Raw genomic sequence first — 22,690 nt, forward strand, 5'->3', positions numbered from 1 at the left:
TTTTTTAATACTCAATTCATGCACATTAAAATAAAGGGACGAGTTTGTTTTCACCTGTTTCTTTCCCAGTCACTATATTTCTGTTATATTGAATATGCCTTAAATGGCTTATCAGACAGACAAGAGACAAAGTGGTGGTATAAAATACCTCCTGACGCTTTTGCAGATTCATTCAGGAAAGCACCTTCTCCTGAGTAAAGTAAATAGCCCAAGCCACAGCAGAATTTGTCACTTCTCTTGGCATTTGTTTTTGCTTGCACTTAAATTATTCACTGAATTGCTGAATAGATTAATTAGACCGAGGGACATAACTTATGTTGCTAAGTTGATGGGGTTTACTGAATAGTGTACTGAGTCGGATTCTGGATTTTATTCTTGCATTTGCTACTGACTTGCTGTGTGACTTTGGGCAAAGCACTGTGCCACTATGACTTAACCCAGACTCTTATGCAGCAAGGATTCTCTCTCCTTCCTTTCCTCCCTGTATCCAGAGCCGAGGATGAAGGACTCTGTGATCTTAGCTTGTGTTCCCAAGGGTCTCTGAACAAATAATTGCATTGTTCAATAGCTTCCTTTGAAATGTAAAACTGAAAGAGAGCCCTAATGCTAGAAATCCCTTCACATCATCTTTTTCTGTCTGTTGATCTTTATGAAATAATTATAACAATTTACCCTCATAATGTCTTACCAATTTAAAGCAACAAGGCAGCTAGGAGGAATCAGTGTGTTGGTGTACACAGCATCACCAGCTCAGATGGAGAAAAACATTCTTGATTTTTTTATGTTTGCAGTTTTTGGTCAGCTCCTCCGAACTGCCTTGACCTGCCCTTCCAGACTAAATCAGAAATGGATACCAATTTTTGCAGATTTGAGTTCAGGCTCTCTCTATGCCTCTCAGAATTTGGAAATTCTGCAAAGAATGATAGCAGGGAGACAGGTTATACCAGCTGTACAGAGTATTCACAGAGATCCCAGCATAATGCTTCCACGAGGAAAAACAAACAAACAAAGATTTGGCACTGAGGAGTTTTGATGTATTTCCCTGTATCTCCTGTATCTCTCTCTCTCTCTCTCTCTTTTTTCTTTTTTTTTTTTTTATACTCAATTCATGCACTTTAGAATAAAGAGGCAATATGGCCTTCCAATGTGGCCAATGGTCAAAAAGCTACAACACAACTTAGCATTATAATAACAGCCAAGATTTGTGTCTCAGCCCTGGTATGGCCAACATCGCCCAGTCTGGCTGTGAAAAGAAAAGTGGGAGAAAATACATGCTAGAACCGTGAAAGGGGACTGGAGAATAAATAGGGTTCTTATGCAAAGACTTCACGCCCTAGGAAGGTATAGCAGCCTTGGCTCCGATTCTGCAAATTTCCACTCCCAGTGGGTACATTTCACTCATGTAATCTGTGCAACCAAAGCCAGCATGGGAGCTTATGAAAGTAAGGACAACTCATTTGTGTGAAGCAGGCATGGGTTAGGTTCAGCTTCTTCCCAAAACATAATACATTAAAATCTAATTAATAGTGAGTAGTTGGGCAAATGCAAACAAATAAGTCATCTATCAAAATGTACGAGACAAACTGGAACACTGCATAGCACTGTTAACAAAGAAAGTAAACACGCAAACCCTAATTCAATTAATCTGCTTAATGGGATTCCACTGCTTTTCCTCTGGTTCTCCTGTAATATATTTTTAAAGAGGGACATTGCTGAATAGATGTTAATTACTCATATTTAAGGCTTTTATTCCTTTATAAACTAATCCCTACAGTAATTTAGAGATTTTTCACCTCTCCCTAGCGCTGCAGCCGGGTGTCACAAGCAAAACTGTCTTGATTTGTAGATTTTTTACTTAATTTAATTTATTGCTAATTAATCTATTCACTAATTCAGATTGAGAAGAAAGAAAATATAAACAATTAAGCAATCACTTAAGCAAACACCCTTTCCCAGGCTCAATTTAAGCCAAATACTTATGCACCCCTTTCCTAGTATCAACTTCCCTTGCTTCCACCAGAGGGTTATACTCAGCAGTGGGGCTTTCCATCAGTTTCAGAGCTGTCTGGGCCAGCTGTGAGCAGCACCCTTCAGTTCCTGGCCTCCTCTGACACCCACGGCCTCCGGCTACCAACATCTGTCAATATATGCCTGACGCAGTACTCAGGCATGAATTAGTGGGTGCTCATGCGTGAGCTAATTGGGTGCTCAGACATGAGTTATTAGGGTGCTTGTGTGTGAGCCAGCTGGGCGCTCATTAGTAAATTAATTGGGTGCTCATGCATGAACTGATTGGGTGCTCATGCATTAATTGATTGGGTGTTCATGTATGAACTAATTGAGCACTCATGCATGAAAACAGTAAACCCTGCAATTTATGTTCAACACACAAGGTAAGAGCTTGAAGCAGATCCAAAGACCTGATTCCAACTTTACGTTTATTTATCAGTTCTGTGGGTCTGATCTAATCACTAGAGCAGTATCAAGTTCTGGTTGGAGAGGCAAAATGGCTTACTTTTAGACCCTTGTAAATGAACAAGAGAAGTCCATGATGGATCAGAGAAGACTTCAGACAAACTGGTTCCTAGTCACCTTGTGTTCCAGACCTGCCACACTACAGGAAATTCACCTCTTCTACGCCCTATGTATAAACTAGAAGCTCTAATGCTTAGCTATGTACAATTCATTGTTAAAATTACATATTAATGCTAGTAAGTCAAAGCAAATATAAAAAGCAAAGCAATGTCTAAAATTCAGCAACATCAAGGTATGAGCCTTTTTCTTAGACACCAAAGACAGACAAAACCAGAGTCTATATGTCTGGGTTTTCCCACAGCCATCCGTCTTGGGCTGCTGTTTAAAATCATTGTAAAACACAAAGCAGAAGGAAAGAATGACTGGACTGAGTAATTGCTGTCTGATCAACTACATTAGATAACTACACCATCACTTAGTAGCTAATCCAGGCTCAAAGGTGCTTTTAAATATACAGCAAACAATGTAAAGTTTAAGAACTATTTTTTAAGTTCAACACATGCTACAAACCTTAACAGGAGCTAGAAATAGAAAGGTTTGTTCTAACTTTTATACATTTTTATACTTGCTAAGCATAAAAATAGAAGTCAAATTGCACAGTCCTGTTAGCTACCAAAATGTAACGTGCGAATAAAGTGCCCAGGAGACCTAATAAAATGCCATAAATGAACTACTGTAAAAAATATCAGACCACACCTATTCAGCAGGATAAATTCAAATGTCTTACAAAGGAAAGTATTTTCTTTCCATTTTATGGAACAAGAACTGTTTCAGGGAAAGAAAGAAAGAGTTTCAGAATATACAATGAAACTTTGAATAATAAGTGAAAAAGGTTGCAAGATCAAGTTGAATGCAGAATGGTAGTCAATTCCACTATAAATTGGAACAGGATCAAGCAGTGATGTAGCATCTACTGTTCGAAGATGCATAGGTAATACTGTTAAAGCAACACATTTTTGTACCTAAGATTGCCTTCTGCAAGCATTCAGTTCCATAACCAAGGTTCTTCTGGAAATCAAACAAAGCAGAGGCTTGCTGTTTTTGCCTTTGATACTACTATGTGAACAGTTAGTTGCCACCAAAGTGAAAAAAAAATAGCTGGAGATTTTGTAAATATATGCACTTAAGTCTTTGTGTAAACTCTACCTACTAGACTAGCCAGATCTGTCTGGAGCCAAACCCACTGTGCAATACTGGATGGATCACTGCAGGAAGCCTGCTATGGAACAAACCCAAACTCGATCAAACATGGCAATTCAACTACTGATAAACAAATCAAATACACAATTATAAAGCGTACAATATATGAGTGTTTGTACATGCTTGCAGGGACAGAGACAGACACAAACTGACAAGATTATTTAGTTGTGAGAGTACTACTCTTGAATGTAAAACATGCAGAATCACATGAAAATCATAGACAGTTTTTGTAAAATCTTTGAGGTTTTACTCACCAAAATGTTCAATGAAAGACTTCCATTGACATAGTGAGATGTCAGTTAAAAATCTCAAATACTGACTTTTTTGAGCTACAGATCACATATCCTACAGGCCCAACCTGGCAAATTTTCTCATTTTATAATCTCAGTTGTTGGCCCTTAATGAAAGGTGGCTCATTTAATCCTTTGATTAAATTTCATTTGATTAAAGATTTCCAATGATACCACCAAATTCCCGGATAAAAGTGCTTGTCTATAACTGACATACAACATGTGGCCATCCTATAGCAAAATACTGAGGCTAATGCATTTCTAACTAGGACTGAACCAGCAATTTAAAGACAATTTAAGTTACTCTAAAGCAAAAAAAATCTGAAATGAACCACAATTGCCTTGGAGGAAAGGAGGCAGGAAGTGACTTTGTCAAAATTTAAGCAAGACATAACTCCCTCTTTCCTGATTTAAGCTGTCTGCCTCTTATTTTTTAGAAAAGTTACATTGACATAGAAAATAAAAAAATCTTCTCTCCATCCAACAGAAATCCTAGAAGGCAGCTGGGCAATCCAGACTAACATGAAATATTCTGCTAAAATAACAAACTAAATAAAAAGGTAACAAGGGCTAAAGCAGCCTAGACAGCTTAGCATCACTATCTGGAAAATAACTTGGCATCCAAGTCCACAGCTACATCCAAACAGAGAGAAGATCAGCTCTGTTTGCTACATCAAACATGTCTCAGATTTTTTTCTGTCTTCCTCTCTCTTCAAACATAAATAGTTCCAGGCTCTTAAATAAATTAGCTCAACTTTGGTTATACAAGCTGTTTCATTTTTCTCCAAAAGGGGATATAGATGTTTGTTTTAAAATGGTAAATAAAATATAAATGGAGATTTTCCATTGCATAGTGGTCCTTCCTAGTAGGTAATGTTCAGCACTGTGTCCATTTTTCTTTCTTATCCTATACTTGGGGATCAGACCACTACTATGACTATTTCTAATGGAAAACTCATGAAAAATAGTATGCAATAAGACAAGGTTAACCTGTACTTATTGACTGTAAAAGAAAAATAAATACCAGGTTTAGAATATATAGAAAATAACTGCAATAAAATTACTTATCATCATAAATTGTTCTTTTAATTAATCTTATTTTTCTATGTGTATGTGTTGTGTGGAACCTGTGAACCCTAGAAAGACAACCAGTCTTAGGAGTTCTACCAAGCACTTACTAGTCAGCTCAACAGCTCAAATGGAGATGTTTCTAGGAGTCAAGTAGCACCTAGGTGGATTATGTATTTGCTGTTTTGTTGTTGTTGTTGTTGTTTGTTTGATTGATTGATTGTTTTTTTTTTTGTTGTTGTTTTTTTTTTGCATCAAGATGGTTACTGTAGCATACCTCTAGGGTAAAAACATATTATGCAGTAACAACACAACACTTTAAAAAAAACATTTTATAAAAAGATTCACCATAGCTTCAAATGGTGGTGTTATTTTTTATATTAACGTGGAACATTTTGTTTGTGTTTACAAAAATGTAAAACTAAAGCAGGTCTTAAGTACTTCCATGATGGAATGTAAAGTTTGGCTTTAGGGCATGATTAACCAAGGGAATGGGTTTTTCTTCTTAGTATTACAGCGATGCTTCACATCCTTCCTAAAACTGGCTGGAGTGAGGTGTCTCTGGCTTTGAATCTTTCTGTAGCATGGAGTGGATTATTACTATTATTATTGATTTATGGTATGCCTGTCTGCTTCCAGCCTCAAAACACTTTACTAAGTTACAATATACATTGGAATTATTTCACATCAGCTACCACCACGTTGTAGCCTTCTCTGGAGGGAAACTGAAGGGAGCCATTAGGATGGTGCCTGCAACATTAAACAACAATCCAGGAGAGGAAGTAGAGAATACTCTGGCTCCTTAAAGCAATGGCTCAACAGAATGCAGCCACTGAACTGCCATCCAGCTGGGACACCAAAGTCAATACTCATTCACTGTGTGTGGTTAAAATTAAATCTTCTAATGAAGTGAGATGGTTTTAGTGGTTAGAGAGTGAGTGCAAAGTATTATTCTCCTGTATTATTATTTGTAAGTCATACAGCTAACAAGGGAAAAGATCACACACAGGAAAATAACAGACAGTTAGATAATGTTCCAGGCCTAATTTCTAAATGACATTTGAGCAAGTAAAGTTTGGAAAAATATGTTTAAAAAAATACAGAAAAAAAAAAGGAATTGGCAGCTTCTCAGTGTTTTTAGGGAACTAAACTAAACTGAACAGAAGTGATGTCAGTTTTTATCCCCTATAATTCTGGTCCATAGAAAAGAACATTATTAGCTTCTGTTAACGAGCAGGTATTCCCTACACACTCCTACAAATGCTTCTGAATTTTTCTTTGCTTAGAAAAAGAAACGGTAAAGTATTGAGCAAAATAAAACCTAGCATTTTATTTTTGTCCCTGAATCAGCAAAATGCATAGATGTTTGTTTGTTTATTTATTTATTTATTTTGTATAGGAGATTTATACATGTGACTGAAAAGATCCTCAGACAATGTTATCAAGCTCTCCTTTCAGGGTAATTGTTAGCTGGTTCTAATCATTCCTACAAGAGATCATTTGAATGTTTCTTTTTATGACCCCTCAAACTAGCACACAGAATCTCACTCCATAATGTAATAAACAATTCTACAACCAGTGCTTAATTAATTCCCGAAAGTCATCAAAAGCAGCTATTAATGATGTTTCTTTTTATCTAACCATAAATAAGTAAGTCTCTTGGGATAAAGTATTAAAAAGAACATTCTGGCAGAACTAACTGTCAACTTGATAAAGCATAAAATGATCACCAGTGAGGGTAATTCAAAATATGACGGCAAGGCTACCTAGTCTGATTAGAAAGTTAGGTCAAGTTGGATTAAATTTCTCTTAATGTTGTGCTTATTAAGATGAGGACAGAACAGACATGGTGTGAAACAGAAAATCCAAATGAATAAGCAAGATAAAATACTACAAAATTTAGAAACTGGTTGTAGTATTCTGATTTAAAAATCAGTTCTATATGGGAATTTGCTTTATTGTGAAAATATCAACATTTATTGTAATGAGAATATGGACAGTGTTTCAGGGTTGTTTAAAACCTGCATATCACAAAGAGCAGGCTGATATTTTCAAGAGAACTTAAATGTTTCAGGAACACAAGTATCATTTTCACAAGTAAATCTGGCAGTAGGAAGCCCTTAAATGAAATTTAGTTTCCTGGCAACCCAACCCATTGTTGAAAATTAGATTTAAGCTCCTAAAGGGCTTTGATGTTTTTGCAAATCACACTTCCTGCAGCACTGCACAGCTGAATAGGTGTAATACAGTAATTTACCCTTCTATTGAGGCTATCAAGAATGGAATCACTTTGATGGTTTTAGTGATGTCTGGCATTTTGTTTGTTTTTGTTTTTTTCCCTTTGCACTATGAAAAAAATAATTCTGGGCATATCCAGTGATGACTGGTATCTGTGATTGGAAATAGGGAGAGAAGATTGAGAAGGCACATGCCTTTTCCAAAATAAACTCATGTACTCCTTTGTGTGCTTGTGCAGTGGAGTCTGTTTGGTAGCATGTTCCACCTTTGGAGGAACTCCATGAGCTGTTGGGCACTTGATGGACAGCAGTTTTCTGAACATCTCCTGTTGAAGCAATCGTTGTGACACCTACACACAGAAACATGAAATATAATGGTCTGGACCCAACCATTATGGTTCTTACTACGTGAATGGAAATCCAAGGTACAAATACCTATAACAATGAGGTTTTAGTTATTAATACAAAGGAACAGATACAACAGGAAACATTGAGAAACACAGTTGAAAATAATTTCAGACTCTTTCAAGCTCTGCACTCCCCTGGAGTATGCAAAGAAGGCCTCAGATCTTCAGGACAGTGCTTTCAGATCTCTTGACCTGTGGAAGGATGCAAGCTCCTACTGAAGATGAAGGCTGCTGGTTGCTGCACTTAATATCGAAGACCTTACTGTTCCAAATACTTTAGAAAACCTGCACTTCCTTTAAAGAGGAGTTTTTTAAATTTAAAATTTCTCATTTTCATATTTGTTTCAATATTTGGTAAAACTTTTTTTAATATTGGGATTTTCTGTGAAAGAGAAATTCTGTTTTGCAACCATTTTCTATTCAACAGAGCTATTCAGATGAAAGCATTTTCCTATTCATTCCACTTTGCAACTAACTGGTGCCACCCCATATGTATTGCTCTTCCAAGAATGATGTGGCAGCCCTGGAATAGCTAATTAGTTGGGCTGTATGATGCCTCTGCCAGAAGTTTCAGCTTCCAGAGGCATTCCTTTACGCAATGGTGGTGTGGGTTTGGCATTTGCAAGGATACACACAGTTTCAGAAGCCCACAGGCACCAAAAGTTAGCCTGTGTTTTATAGCTGGCTCATCTCAATCCAGTCACTGAGCTGATGTCCTAACCACAGTAAGTCAAGTAAACTCCTTCAAAGCACTCAAGGAGAAAGCTTTTGGTTAATTTATTTTTCCTTTTTAATAAAACCTTGTCTTTGAGGATTTTTTTGGATTTTTTTTTTTAAAGAAAAATTCAACTACTACAGCTATTTATTGTGAAAATTATTAAATTCTAACATTTCTAGTGAAAACACCTTTCTCATTTGGCCCTCAAATTTTTGGATGTTGTTAAGGTAAATGAAAGATGTCTAAATCCAGTACCTTTATACTTGGTCACCACAGCTGAGTTGACACTCAGAGGTTCTTGGAAGGTGACAGTGAGTGATGTACTGCTTGTTACCATGAGACAGACATTGGTTGGCGCCTCAGGGGCTCCTGGGAGAGAAGAGAAAACATCAGCTCTTCAGCACAACAAATCCTATTCAAACAATGTTTCAGAGTCTTCAAAGAACCCACTGAAAATCACCCTGCAATTGTGAGCTTTGGGTTGTAGGTGTTTGTGTTGTAGGTGTTTGTGTTCTCTGCCTTTTGAGAATTTTAATTAGTGCTCCTGCTAACAATATGCTGCAGACACCATTTGTTTCTATCATGCTTTTTGGCTCCTTTCAGTTAAAAATATCTTCCTGCATATATGTAACCCAATAAAACAGATTCATGCTAATTATGTCAATGAAAAGCCCCTATAAATCTCTTGGGGTGGGTAGGAGGAGAGAGAAAGGACAAAACCACAAAGAGCTAATTAAACCTTTATGGTTTCACTAACAAACGCAAATATATTAAATAACAGAAAACATTTTTACATTATTGTGATGCAGAAATTGCAAATTCCACAAATGTTTCAGTGCAGTAGTTCCAAAATACATTTGTCAGTTGAGACCTAACATTTTGGAGAAAAATAAAAAAGTTTAATTCACAGAATATCAATCAGACTCAATTCAGAAATCAAACAGAATGTCATTACTTACTGCTGGAGCCGATTTTAAAAAAATCATTATACTAACTTACAATACTGCTGCATTTTCTATATTTAATGTCTAATACAAGGAGCACTGCATCTCTCTAGAAGTAATCTTAAAATACAAAAAATTTTCTCAAATTTATTGTAAGTACACATATATAGAGATGGCTGCAAAAATGTTTATAGCAATGATTATATTTCATTTAATAGGATACGGCTAAAAGATCTAAATGTGAAACAGTTCAGCTATGTTTACTCCTTCCCATGGGCCCAAATTCACATTTATTTTGGGTAGACTCACTTGCAGAATGGTTTAAAGTGGCCCAATCTGTGACTACACTGATGAAATTTTGTATGTAGATGCCAACAAAAAAATTACATTTTCATGGTTTTATATGAAAAATAGTCCTTTAAAAAAGGTATTTACAACAACTCCATTATTTTAAAACAAAAATATTTTAAAAAATCAGAATAAAACAACAGCAAAAAAAGACTAATGTTCCTCTCCCTTTTTATCCACATTCATATATTTTTCTAATTGTCCTATTTTAAACTTTGATTACATGAAATGAAATCCAGAAGTAAATGTGAAGTGAAAGAAGCAGGACAGAATCATTAGATTCTGAACCAGGAGTTGTGGATCTCATCTCAACAGTTTTACATGGCCCACTCCCTTTAGGAGCTGTGTGCTTGCTACTCTCAGATATTTGTTCCTCTCTGGTCCTAACATCAATTTCTTTCTCATTCTGTGCAAGACTATTTAATTGCATATGCCTTAGTTTTCCCATCCTAACATCTACTTCACAGCAGTGCTATGAGAATCAGTTAGAGCACCCTTTTTCAACAAAGGCAGTGTTCTCAGTTGTAGAGTTCTTGTCCTGAACTTTGCAACTATTTTCTTCTACTTACTAGCATGCTCGTAGCCTGCCTTCATGCGCTTGTATAGCCTGTATCTCCATTCCCAAGCTTTTAGTTGCTTCTCTTTTTCCGTGTTGTCTGTACCAAGGCCTTCATTCATCACCTGTGCAGACAATTCAGTAACTCGCTGCTGGGCTTCCTGAACCAATGTACTCAGATGCATTGACCTGCTTTCCATGTCAACAACTACCAAGAAAAGGGAAAAATAAAAAATGGCTTGAGGGACTCACATGACAAAATTCTGGCCTTATGAATTCCAGCGTAACCTATGTAAGGTCAAATCTTTGAACACTCTGCCTTCCAATAGATATTTTATCATCAGCTTGATTGGAGGTTGGTACTGGTTATTGATAAACACATACAATATATAAATCTCTACAAAAGAGATCTAATTGGAAAAGTTAAGAATGAGAATTTTATGCTTAAGGGCCGTGGCTGGGAAACAATGGTTCTCTTTCCAGGTTTTTCTTGTGCCTCAGTTTTGCCCATGTAATATCTAATTAGTCCTCTGACAGACTTGACAGATAGCGAGCAGTTTTACATGTGGAGATTGTTATTCACCAGTGCTCAGAATAATTTTAATTCAAAATTTAGCAGTCCAGATTGCCAGTATGAACTATCGTGTACTATATAAAGGTAAAAATGACAATCATATTGATTACAAAACAAAAAAGGTTTGATCTGAACCCAAGTCCACAAAACTGCCCTAAACCAGCCCCTTGATTATATAGAGAAATGTGATGAATCAAGCACTATTTTCAGAATTGCTCTTAGTCTGAAATTGTTTAAATCTATTTACAGATTAGAAAATAGGATTTGTAAAGCTACTTAATCTGAGAAGAAATGCAACAACTAATTTGATGTTCAATATGCAGGATATAATGTATAAAAGAAGGAATTCTGAAATCACAGAAAATAACTATTCTCTGGTGTCTGGTAATTTGCAGAAGAATCCTGAAATAGTTTTAATTTAAAAGACTTATTTATCCAAGACTCTTCTCTGGCACAAGTCACTACTCTTAGCAATAGTATGGTGTTGCTGTCTAGGGACAAGCAGGCTGTTAGTTTCCCGAAGGTTCTTGTAAGGAACAGCAGCAGTGTTGCACAGGCTGCACTGATCATTTACTTGCATAAGCCAACCAGTAACAGTTTCTGGAAACACCAAACTGTGCCATATAAGGGACTAAAACTCTGACTGGCTTTTGACATCAAAACACTCTAGACCAAACTTCTTGTTCAAAACAGGGCCAGCTACAAGGTCAGGCCAAGATACTAAGGGCATTACCCATTCTGGTCTTGAAAACTTCCTAGGACAGAGTCTTTACAACCCCTCTGGGCAACCTGTTCCACTGCTTTACTGTCCTTATGGTGAAAAAGGTGTTTGTTTTATCCGGTCTGAACCTCTCTTGCTTTAACTTTGCCCACTGTCTCATTACAATATCACAATTGAATTTTATCAGATCTAAGTATAATGCTACATATTAATGTGAAAAGTGCCATGGGATCTTTAAAACCACAGGAGGAGAGCAAAGAATTACTCAACACCTCTGACATCCGAAAGGTTGTTTTTGAAGAATGTTTGTTTCTTAGACTTTGCTTTCAGAAGCTGGCTTGTAGCCATCCTTCTTGAAGTTTGATCATTCTTCATATGGACATCAGAGACATATGGCCAGGCTTACTGGAATCTGCTGGTATTCTCTAAACTGCTGTTTACTGGGAGGCCAAAGGTGACGGGGTTTCCTGGCTTCATGCCTACAATAAGCATGCAACACATCTGATAGCACAACAGGACTGAGAAAGGAGATTTTATGTGCCAGAACTTCAGGTGATTGTGAATTGGCATTGGTTCAAGTTCTCACTGAGTATCTGTTCCTCTCTGATCGACAATTGTCAGGTCTTGGAAATGTGTCAGTTCAGCCACTGGAAATTTTAATCTTATTTATATTTAGGTTCACATGAATAAGACTAGCCATATATGATGAATAAGGATAACTGAAAAGTTTGATAACAGTAGACTTCGACAACAGCAAACGTTTTTCCTCCTCCCTGCTAAATTAATATTTTAAATGTTGTATTTTCTGATCCTACTTTAAGAGATTTTGGGTTCTTGTGAAGATTTACACAGTCTGAGTTCCATGTGGAAATGAAGATTATAGTTTTACATTCTATTGCTTTATCTGCTCTTCTGCCTATTGCAGGCAGCAGTCCAGGTGATACAGCTGGAAACTCTCTCTCCTTCAGATCCTCTTTTCTACAGCATTGAGTCTATAATGAGATTTCAGCTGGGTCACTGGTCACTGATGCCAGAGATTTCTCTATAGGAAGTTTTCAGTGTACACTTGCAATGGGGAATTTCTTTACCTTGCAGTCTCCAAGATCTTCGTATTTGTGCTATGCAATCACTTAATCAGATTAAGAGATACTTGTGTCCTGTGCCAAAACTGGTGTGAGTCAGAATTTTACCTTGAAATCCCTCCTCCTACTCAGCCTGGAGAAGTCTTTCTCAATTGCTCACCACTCACTCACCAGAGAAATGAAAATGCTCCTACTAGGTGCTGAATCATGTTCTTGAAGGCCCGACATCATACAAACAGTATGGGTTTAATTCTAACAAGTTTGGTTAAATAGAAGAAGCAAAGCAGAAAGACTAGAGAAAATAAAGTGGCCACTGTCATTTTCACAAGAACAAAGTCATATACAAAGCTGCTCCAGACCTTTGTTTTGAGTGCTGAAAACAACTTTTTGCATTTTTCTCTTAAGTAGCAATCATAAATCATTAAAATAATAATAATAATAATAATTAAAAAAAAAAAAAACAACTAACAATCATTTGCTTTTTATTGAGAATACTTCAACCGTTATTTCAATCAGAAAAGCTAAAAATCAAGATAAGTGAAGTGGAAATTTGGTGGGTATATTTTGAAATGGAAATGAGGTGGTTATGTATTCATATTCTCTGTGTTCATAGGCATGTTTGCATTAATTACAGGAAATGAATACTAATTTATGATTGCCCCTGCTCGCCATCAGACTGCATTTATTTACAGATGAGGTCAATGAAAAATTAGTTTAGTCTTTTTTACTGCTGTTTAGAACACTCAAGACTGTGTTTTCCTCTAGATTTGTCATGGTTAATGAATGTTGCTTCAGCAGTCAATCATGTACTCTAAATGCTGTCACACTTTTTTTTAAAGCCTCAGTCATGAACCATGACAGAAAAATAAACAAATAAATATAAAGCTAAAAAACTCTTTTCACTGAGCAGCTACACTATGCAAAAATCTCCAGGGAAGGTTAAAGGAGGCCAGAATAAATGATAATATAAGTGCTGTGGACATAGAAAAGCAATAAAGGTGTACCAACACTGAGGGTCTGGCAAAAAAACTCAGCACACACACACATGCACACACACACACTCCAGTGAAAAAACTGGCAATGTTAGTAGCCTCAAGGTGCAATTTCCTGGAGCACTGAGATTGACATGCCAGCACTAAATGTTGTTAATTTAACTAACTTCAAATTAATGGCAGAGTCTGCAGTGGCCGAACCCCTCAAACACAGTCTCATTATAGCCTTGCTGGGAATGTCCTAAATATAGGCATTGACAGTTTGAAACAAATTCGCATACATTGGTGTATTTTTAGACATAAGTAAGGCGTCAGAGTTTGTGTCATGGTTTACGGTTGATTAATTGGGTTGGTAAGTCACCCTCCAGCCCACAAATCGTGCATAAAAATGCCCATGAAGGAATACAAAGGACAGTTCTATAACTACAATATGTAGTTATAAGCAACAATGGTATTCCAGTAATGCGTGAAGGCCTATTTTGTGCTTAGATATTCTTTGGTTCTGTAGAACTTTGAAGTCTCATTTGACTGCAATTTTAGTCCATTTGAAGAACAGGGATGAGGAGTTATGAGCAGGAATCTGAGGTAATGGAAATGTTAGATTTCAACACAATCATTCTCCTGAAGGCAGCATAACCAAGACCAAAATAATCAAAATAAACCACAGCCTAGATAAACCATAATCCTTTCATTTTTGATGACGATCTCCATTTTCATGCCATGATCTTGTATCACTCACTCAGTCAGTACCAGTTTCTGTATTTTTAAAGATTTCTTCTCAGCATTGATATTAACTCAGCTGCCCCTCCATTCATTAGGTTATAAATTCAACCTGATTGATCAGTTGGTGTATCAAAAACAGCCTGCTTTGCACACATTCAACAAAGAGATATTTCTGCAGATGTCCTCCAGCACTGTAGTGCTATTGCTGGTATGATTATCTTCATGATAAAGCCAGTCAGATTTTGTGTGTAATGTGATTAATTTCCTAAAACACTAGCAAACCTAATCTCTTACAGGCAATTATCTAAACCAATTCAATATGTGTACTTTACTTACAGTGTGGGCTTTCCTTTGCCCCAATGTGTAGAAGAGTCCTAGCAATAGGGACGTTGTTTGTCAAAATGGCAATATCCAATGGAGTTAGTCCTTCACTGTTTGGTGTGTTCAGGTCCAGTTCCTCCAGTGTGTATTGATAAAGAAGAATCTGAACAGCATCCAGATCTTGCTGTTCTACAGCCTCAAACATAGCTTCATTGCACTGGAAATTCTGTGTACCAATAAAAATAAAAATAAAATCAGTAGAACTTTCCAAATGTCACTATTTTAAAAAATAGGGAAAATTTGAGTTTTGAAAGATTATTATAAAATATTGAACCTTCAGCCCCATCCTAGGTTCAGCTAGAAATATGGAAGTTGTTTACAACAAAACTGAACTTGCTCTGCCTCTGGAGTTGTGTACTTAAACTTGGTTCTTGGCTCTAGGAAGATTAAGACGAGATTCAAACCAATCCAAAACAAACTTGCTCTTATTTAGATACCTGTCCTGTAATTGAACCATATAAGAAATATTGTATGTTTTTGATATGGAACTGGAAGAAAGACTATGATTTTGACAAGGTGTTGGACTACTTATTTTTTCAATCTCTAAATTTAAAGTTAAAATCTGGGGTATACAAACTCAAGTAACCGAAATTCAAATCAAATAAGTCATTCTGGAGAAAAACTTGCACAGGTGCAGTGTAAGCTATTAACAGGTACTGTTCACTCCAACACTTCAGTCATTTCTAGGTGCTTATGTTTTTGCATTTAACTTGTAAATGGAAGAAGCTTTGAAATACATCATCTTTAAATAAAGTAGAAATAACTATCCAGTGAACATGTTCAGAAAAAGTGTGTCTGATCAGCAGAGAACGTAAGCATAAGCATAAAGGAAAGCAAAATCAAGAACATACATGGCAGCAGCTCTGAAGCAGAGAGATCCAGTGAACCTTTTTCCTTACCAATGACAAGTATATAAAAGAACTGTAAATACAAAGAAACCTATCATTTCTTAAATGAGCTGGGGAGAAGCAGGTGCAGGAGGGTAGCATGGCCTGCAGGTTTCTGTTATGAGAACATCATTCTGGAGCCTACAGTAATGACATGTTATTTGCCAAGATTCTTTAAATTCCTTCCCAGTTCCCCATTGCCATAATTACCCAATAGTGTGGCGGCTTTTTTTTCTCTTAAGAATGAATTAGTAGAAGCAAGAGGCCCAGCTAAGCAAGGAGGGCTCAGCATGTGGTCACATAAAGGAACTGAGATCTATGTGGGCATATCGTGCCAGCAGGCACACTAAAGAAATGTATACATAAGGGACAAAGTGATCCAGATACATTATGTAAGCTAGTTTCCTGTATTCTGAAACCCACAATGGAAGAACCACAGTGACAATCCTTATACAATAATATATATATTTTTTAATGATGCGACTAAACTCTGAATTGAAACTATCTTCTGCTGTGATTAGACATTAACATTTCAGCCATATCAAAACACCTATTTTTCTTTTTTCTTTCTTTTTTTTTTTTTTTTAATTAATGCAATTTTATCTGGCATTCCCCTGCCTAAATTCTGCCTTCAGTGAAACAATACTTTCTGACAGAGCACTGATCTGTAACATCTTTCCTTTTCTCCTGAAACACATAGACTAATGGTTTGCAAGTGGTTCTGAAAACTTGAGTCCACAGCTACAGTTTGGAACTTGTTGAGTTAAAAATGTCCTTAAACACTTTGTCTGAGGCCTGACAGAAATCTTTTGGTCTTCTGCTTTGCATGTTAAGTATTCATATCACAGTAAGAAATTGCAAAATGATGTTACCTAAAAAGTTTTAATATGCTGAATATTAGGGATCTGCAGAACAAGTAAATATAAATAAGATGTACCCCCAATTTTCAATATAGATAAATGAGACATCTACGTTAGAGGAATATCTGAGGATGAAGTGAACTTTGCGGCAATAAATTGAACCTAAGGAGACTAGTGCAGACTTGGAAATCTACCTTTTAAACAATTAAATAGAAAAGGTAACTCACTCTGGAAGAAGGAAAAAAAAAAAAGTTCTGGCCCTTTGAAATTTCATTATTATGGATACAGAACTGTGAATGAAAGACTTTTTTCATATTAATGATTAGAAAAGCAAAATATATCCACCAATTCTCCAAAAATATTCATCTTATCTACCTTCTAAAAAGCATTAATTTCATCTTAGTTTACACCCATTTCAAATTCTTTTCTTACTGATTTTGGAACTTTTCCTATACTGCTGTATTATGAAATAAAGGGGGAATTATGCTTCAGAAGCATATCCATGTTGATGCAATTAGAAAGCAAGCAAAATCATATTATTCTTGCAATTCATCACAGATAGAAAAATTTACTTAAGAGTGAATTCACAGATAGCTTACTACAAAGGGAATTGATTGAAGTAAACTGAATGACTGCATTAGTTCCCATTTCTATCAGTTAAGTTCATTTGAGGAAACACTGGCAAACAGCTGGGGAGTAGAAGAAAAAGGTAGCACTGATGATATTAATCAATGACAGCCTTGTGGTGGGAGTTCAGGACAGGAAACTAGGTACATCTCAGATCAAATATTCACTTCTGTGGCAGTGGGTACATGCACAATTTCTCCCCTTTTGGAAATCAGAATAGCCATCCTCTTTTAATTGACCTTATGATTATGCATAAAGTTTAAATGAGTAAGCATTTGTAGAACACTGCTGTAAGTGCTGAATACCATTATGTGGCTTTAATTCCAATTCTGCGTGAAACTCAAATCCTGTACTATATCAGAATTTTTTTGCATTATAAAAAAACAAAAAAAACCTGTTACATAATAATGATAAAACCATAGCTAAAATCAGCATTGCAGCTGAAATTAACTCAGTGATATGGCTGACAAAAGCATTTGGTCCTTTTCCAAATATTTACATATACTTTAACAGAAGAGTTTTCCTATCTGAATGATTCCTGTGAAATTATTTTCCAAACTTCGATTTGACTTGTTATTTTTGGATTATTTGTCAAGATTTAGACCTGCCTAGATGTCTTTAAGAATGCATCTTCAGATTCTTGATTGCCAAACCAAATAACTGAAGTATTTCTGAAGTTTTCTCCTTAAGTAATTTGCTGAACAAAATCTGAGCACATGCTTAAGTTAGTTCCTTATAAATACTCTTGCCAGCAAATCTATTGGCAAGAACATTTCACCAAAAATGCAAAGATACAAGAGAATTTCTATTTCTTCATTTCATTAGAAATCTGATTGAAAAAGCTGCATTCATTTAAAAAAGAAACAGAGCATGACGTTTATAACCTACTTCATCCAATGCAAACAATTCTGAGACAAAATTGCAAATATAAGGTTTTCCAAATGAACAATTCAGACGCAACCAATAGTCTAAAATATGTTGGCACATCTAGTGACTTCAGAGTGTAAAAACATGGAATTGTGATATGACGTTTCTAACTAGGCGTTCATGTATCCCTTGTCCACATAGTAGCGCACATCTAACCGTAACAGACTTATTTCAGTCAAAAAACATCCTCATGGGACAGCAAAATATCTACCACATTTTCAGCCATGCTAGTAAATTGCCCCATTTGGAAGTCTGCACCAAGCCCAGCTCTCCAAGCCTAGAAAACCTTCTACAGTACTCACTCACTTTTCCACAACTATTTGCTTTCACATAGATAACAAAAACATATTTGAAGATTATATGGTTTTCTGCAAAAAGCTGATCATATTCTATATATAAGACTCTAGAATTGCAACATTTTTCAGACATTTACAATCCAGGGGTAAGATGTAGTGTATTTAGTCCCATGTACTCAATTTCAGTCCAGTTGATATTGTCACAAATACTAAAAATATCTTCTAAATTCTGACTTCATTTACATCTACTAAATAATTTATTCTGCTCTGAAAAGACAAAACCATTGAACTCAAAGTGAAACTGAATCACATTTAAAACGATCAGGTATAGTTTAGGGACAATTTTCACATTTCTTTTTCCTTGACTCAGTCTTGTAGCTTCTAATCATTAGCTAGACAGCTGTGTTATGTGATTAATTTATTTAGGTGTTACACTAGTGCACAAATGTATATACTGAAAAGAACTACAGTATTGCTTTGCAGTAAGTAATAACTATGTTCCAGTAAGTGATTCAGTGCTGGAGTGTTTAGAAATGCAATCTTATGTAGCTTAATTAAAATGAAGTACCCCTTTAAAGATATTTGCTCTAGGTTAGCCTGAAAAAGTCTACTATGTGCTACTGGAGTTGGAAAAAACGTTAAAGTAGTTTCTGCAAAGTCTTGTTTTGATAAACATGAGTTCAAGAATAAAGCTATTTTGGAACATTGCTATGTCTGCAGCAAGACAACAATTTACTGAATGGAAAGTGTTGCACAGCGAGAGAGAATGGAAAGAAAACTCCTCACTAGCCAAAGCTGAAAGAAAACAAGTTCTAACAAATGTTGTTCACTTGTCTGGAGACATGATTTTAGTCACTGACTTGCCTCTGTACCACAGAAACTCAATGAGTAGAAAATACAACAGCTAGCAACCTAACCTGGAATATTTCCACCCCTTCACTAATTGCTTCATTGCCATTTATTTCTAGGGAAAACTGTAAAAAACAAACAAACAAACAAACAAACAAAAAAACAGGCAGAATAGACAGAATGGGTTTCGAAGCCTTTTGAGTTCAATGGGAAACTATTCACTGACTGTTGCAGACACCAGCTCAGACCCCAGACTGGTTATACCAGGTGGTGCCTGTGCCCACAGTAGGTCATCAGTGACAAAAGCTGTGTCACTCCTACAGCAGTGTAGTGGTTGAGAGGAAAAAGTTAACTGAAGTCTCTATTCCATTAAACTACCATCAAAAAAGCAACGCATAATTGATTCTTCTCATTATGACTGATTGAATAGGCACTTCCACAGCCTGATAGGTCTGCACTGAAAAGGGGAGAGAAGTGGGACTGTAAGTATATAGCTCTGTTGATAGCAGAGGATTCAAGTCTCATCAGTGTGCTGCTCCTCAGTCTTTGGGATATCCTCATTTGTCATTTCTCATCAGTTAAGTACGACAGAAGATCCCATATTTGAAGGAATACATAATTTGAAGTGTGTATTTAGAGAAACACTGGTCAGAAGATATGTTAACAGACTGGCATTCATTCAGTCTAGATGTCAGTCTGCTCTGGCATGGTCCCCAGCACTAGTTTATTTTTAAATTTCACTCAGTTACAGACAAACTTGTAATTCAAAAGAAAAAGGCAAGAAGGATAGTAGTGAGAAAAGATGACCTAAGAGATCTTTTCCCACAGTTCACATTTAAATAGAGGTCCAAATTCAAATGATCTCCAAACTAAAGGCTGGAAACACACTGCCACAAGAGTACAGCTGTTAGCTACTATGCAAAGGTCATTGCTCTTCATAAGTGGAGAGATTGAAGGATGTGTCTGTTCTTCCTACTTATGGAAAAGGAGACTTTATTTTGTTATGGCAATATCAACAGCAGGTTCATCTTGCTCCAGCAAACGTAAAAGATTCTGAAGTGCACTGAGCTTGTACTGTTATTATTTCAGGAACATCCCATTGTTTAAAATCTGTGTGCTATACGTTGTATAATTTTACCAGCACTGGCATAAATAAGACTATTATCGAATGTTAAGACCAGCAGGTGCTTACATGTTTTCCTGTACCAGCACTAGGGTGCCTGGCTCTGTTCTGTCACTAGTGTAGAGGACCCAGACTATACTGGTCCTGTGTAATCTTTCTCACTATCTTATCTAGCAACCACCATCACAGTCTGTGACCAACCTTAATGCTAGGTCTTTACTCCTAAAATAAAGCAACACCAACATAAGGCAGTTTTTCTTCAGCCTTCAGGAAGGTCAGACACAGGATCATAATTTTAAATTTGAGAAGAATGCACAGCACTAGTCAGGGAACCGGCAAAGTAAGATGAGGAAAAATGTACAGATTAATAGGAAGGAAATTAGCAATTTGGTAAATATCAAGTAATTACCATTGAGGTCTTACGGAGACTGAGCCGGTCTGATCGAGCTCGAAAATATGCTTCGTCAAAGGATGTATGACTACCCTTCAGCTTCTCTGACAGGTTCCGATACAACCGCTTTGCAGCATTTGGAGAAGACGGCATGCTGTTCTTCTTAGTCTGGAGGAGACTTAAATTATGCATTTGCTGTGTCATTTTCACCTAGTAGTTCCTAGAAGAAAACAACAGCTGTTTAACAAGGTTTTGCTACACTAAAGTCATTGATCAGAACTGTATCACAGAAACACATTGCATGATTTTTGTGGCAAAAATCCTTTTCACACACAGTTTTAGAACACTTGGAAGCATATTTCTAGGCATTTTCAATGGCAATTCGCTCTTTAAGGAATTAGTCCCATGGATATCTATGGCAAGGCAGAATTAAGGATAGAAAAATAGACCACTGCAGAAGTATTTCCTAATTTGTGTAAGAATGAGTTTCATTTAATGATGGAAATGGACTCTTGACAGAGTGAGTTCTGGTAATGCAGAAAACAGGCTTTATAAATGTTACTGTAATGTTAGGATAACTGGTACATAATCTGCATTTTGACAGAATGAAACCAAACTAACCAAAAGGGAATACATCAGGTTACTGAATTTTTGAACTCGTCAAGTGACTTAAGGTTGACACAAGCACAACCAGGGCAAGACAGGTGGCTGAGAGTTCCTTGCTACAGAGACCGCTTTTTGTTGTTAGAGTTTTGAGGGGCATTTGGCAGGGGAGAACCTGCTCTGTAACTAGGACTCCTAACGCATTAAGTTATAGCAAATAAATGAAAGAAAAACTGTTTAGGTTCTGTTATAGGCATTATGAGGAATACATGGATTTTTACTTTAAACTACCGTGGCCAAAAGGTGTTCAGGGCACTGCAAACCAAGACCTTACATGCTATATTTTACAGTTAAAATAATCTGGGGTCCTGAGTGCTGCTGTTTACAGTTCCATACTGAAGGAACTGAGTTGCATCCTCAGGGATGTCTCTAAGTGAGAAAGGTGACAAAAATGCACCATTTTTTCTTAATAGTAAACCTGGCTACTCTTTCAAACTATCTTTTCCTGTAAATAAGCTTTAGATTCTTTGTACTATGATACAAATCCTGTGACTTTGTTGTTATAGTCTCTCAGCCTGCATGTGAGCAAACCAGACAGCAGGACTAGAGTCTAATTATTATTTACAATCAGAAAAGCTTTCTTTACTAAATACTCACCCTGCTGTTGGACGTGCTCTTTGGCATGAATTGGTTCCTAAGATTAAATACACCACCCAGATCTCATAAGCCATCTACACTTTCCTTTCTCATTTGCAAATAGTGGTGAAGCAGACATCCTGAGTAAACATATCTGAGGACAAGTAATCTCATATATTCTCCAAGCTCATGAGGCATTGGAGAGAGATCAAGCCAACATACTTATGATATGTGATGAGAAAATTTTGCTAAATTATAACAGTGCGTGCAATCAGAAGACAGCAATGCTGTGTGAGTTGCATTCATGAAACTAATATGCAAAAATGGTTATAGTAAGAAACAAGCTCTCTGGGACTCAGGGAGCAGCAGTACTAGGATAATTTTGGACTGTCTTTCTCCAAGCTTATAGAGGAAAGGTAAGTGAGGCTCACACACAAGCAACTCAATTCATCCTGCATTTTATTACATCTGTTTGCAGTGACTACTAGGACATCTCCTCATATGAAGCTTTTTATTCACTGCCCCCAGCAATAAGACTGCATAGACTAGACAGAAAGGCTTAGTGGGAACCAAGGAACACAGGGAAATATGTTTGATCAATGTCTCTGTAATGAGAATGTGCTTGTTAAAGTCACCTAGAGAAAACACTAGAATTAAGATCACCAACTTACAAATGTTCCAAGGAGCAGTAGTATCATTTGGAACCATGTTCTGG

General features: G+C 36.6%; 1 protein-coding gene across 2 annotated transcripts in view; it reads right to left on the bottom strand.

Moving 5' to 3' along the window:
- The window catches only part of ANKFN1 (ankyrin repeat and fibronectin type III domain containing 1), a 103,457-nt gene that overhangs the window by 35,354 nt on the left and 45,413 nt on the right, over positions 1-22,690 (bottom strand). For both annotated transcript variants that reach the window (XM_084492518.1, XM_084492517.1), the window contains 4 exons: positions 20,755-20,956; positions 14,732-14,942; positions 10,317-10,511; positions 8,711-8,824 (listed from right to left, as the gene is read on the bottom strand). In XM_084492518.1, the coding sequence (XP_084348644.1) occupies positions 8,711-8,824; positions 10,317-10,511; positions 14,732-14,942; positions 20,755-20,940 (706 nt within the window). In that variant the 5' untranslated portion in view covers positions 20,941-20,956. The remainder of the gene's footprint in view (positions 1-8,710; positions 8,825-10,316; positions 10,512-14,731; positions 14,943-20,754; positions 20,957-22,690) is intronic.

Source organism: Aythya ferina, assembly GCF_964211825.1.
Source record: "Aythya ferina genome assembly, chromosome: 18".
Taxonomy (NCBI): Eukaryota; Metazoa; Chordata; class Aves; order Anseriformes; family Anatidae; genus Aythya; species Aythya ferina.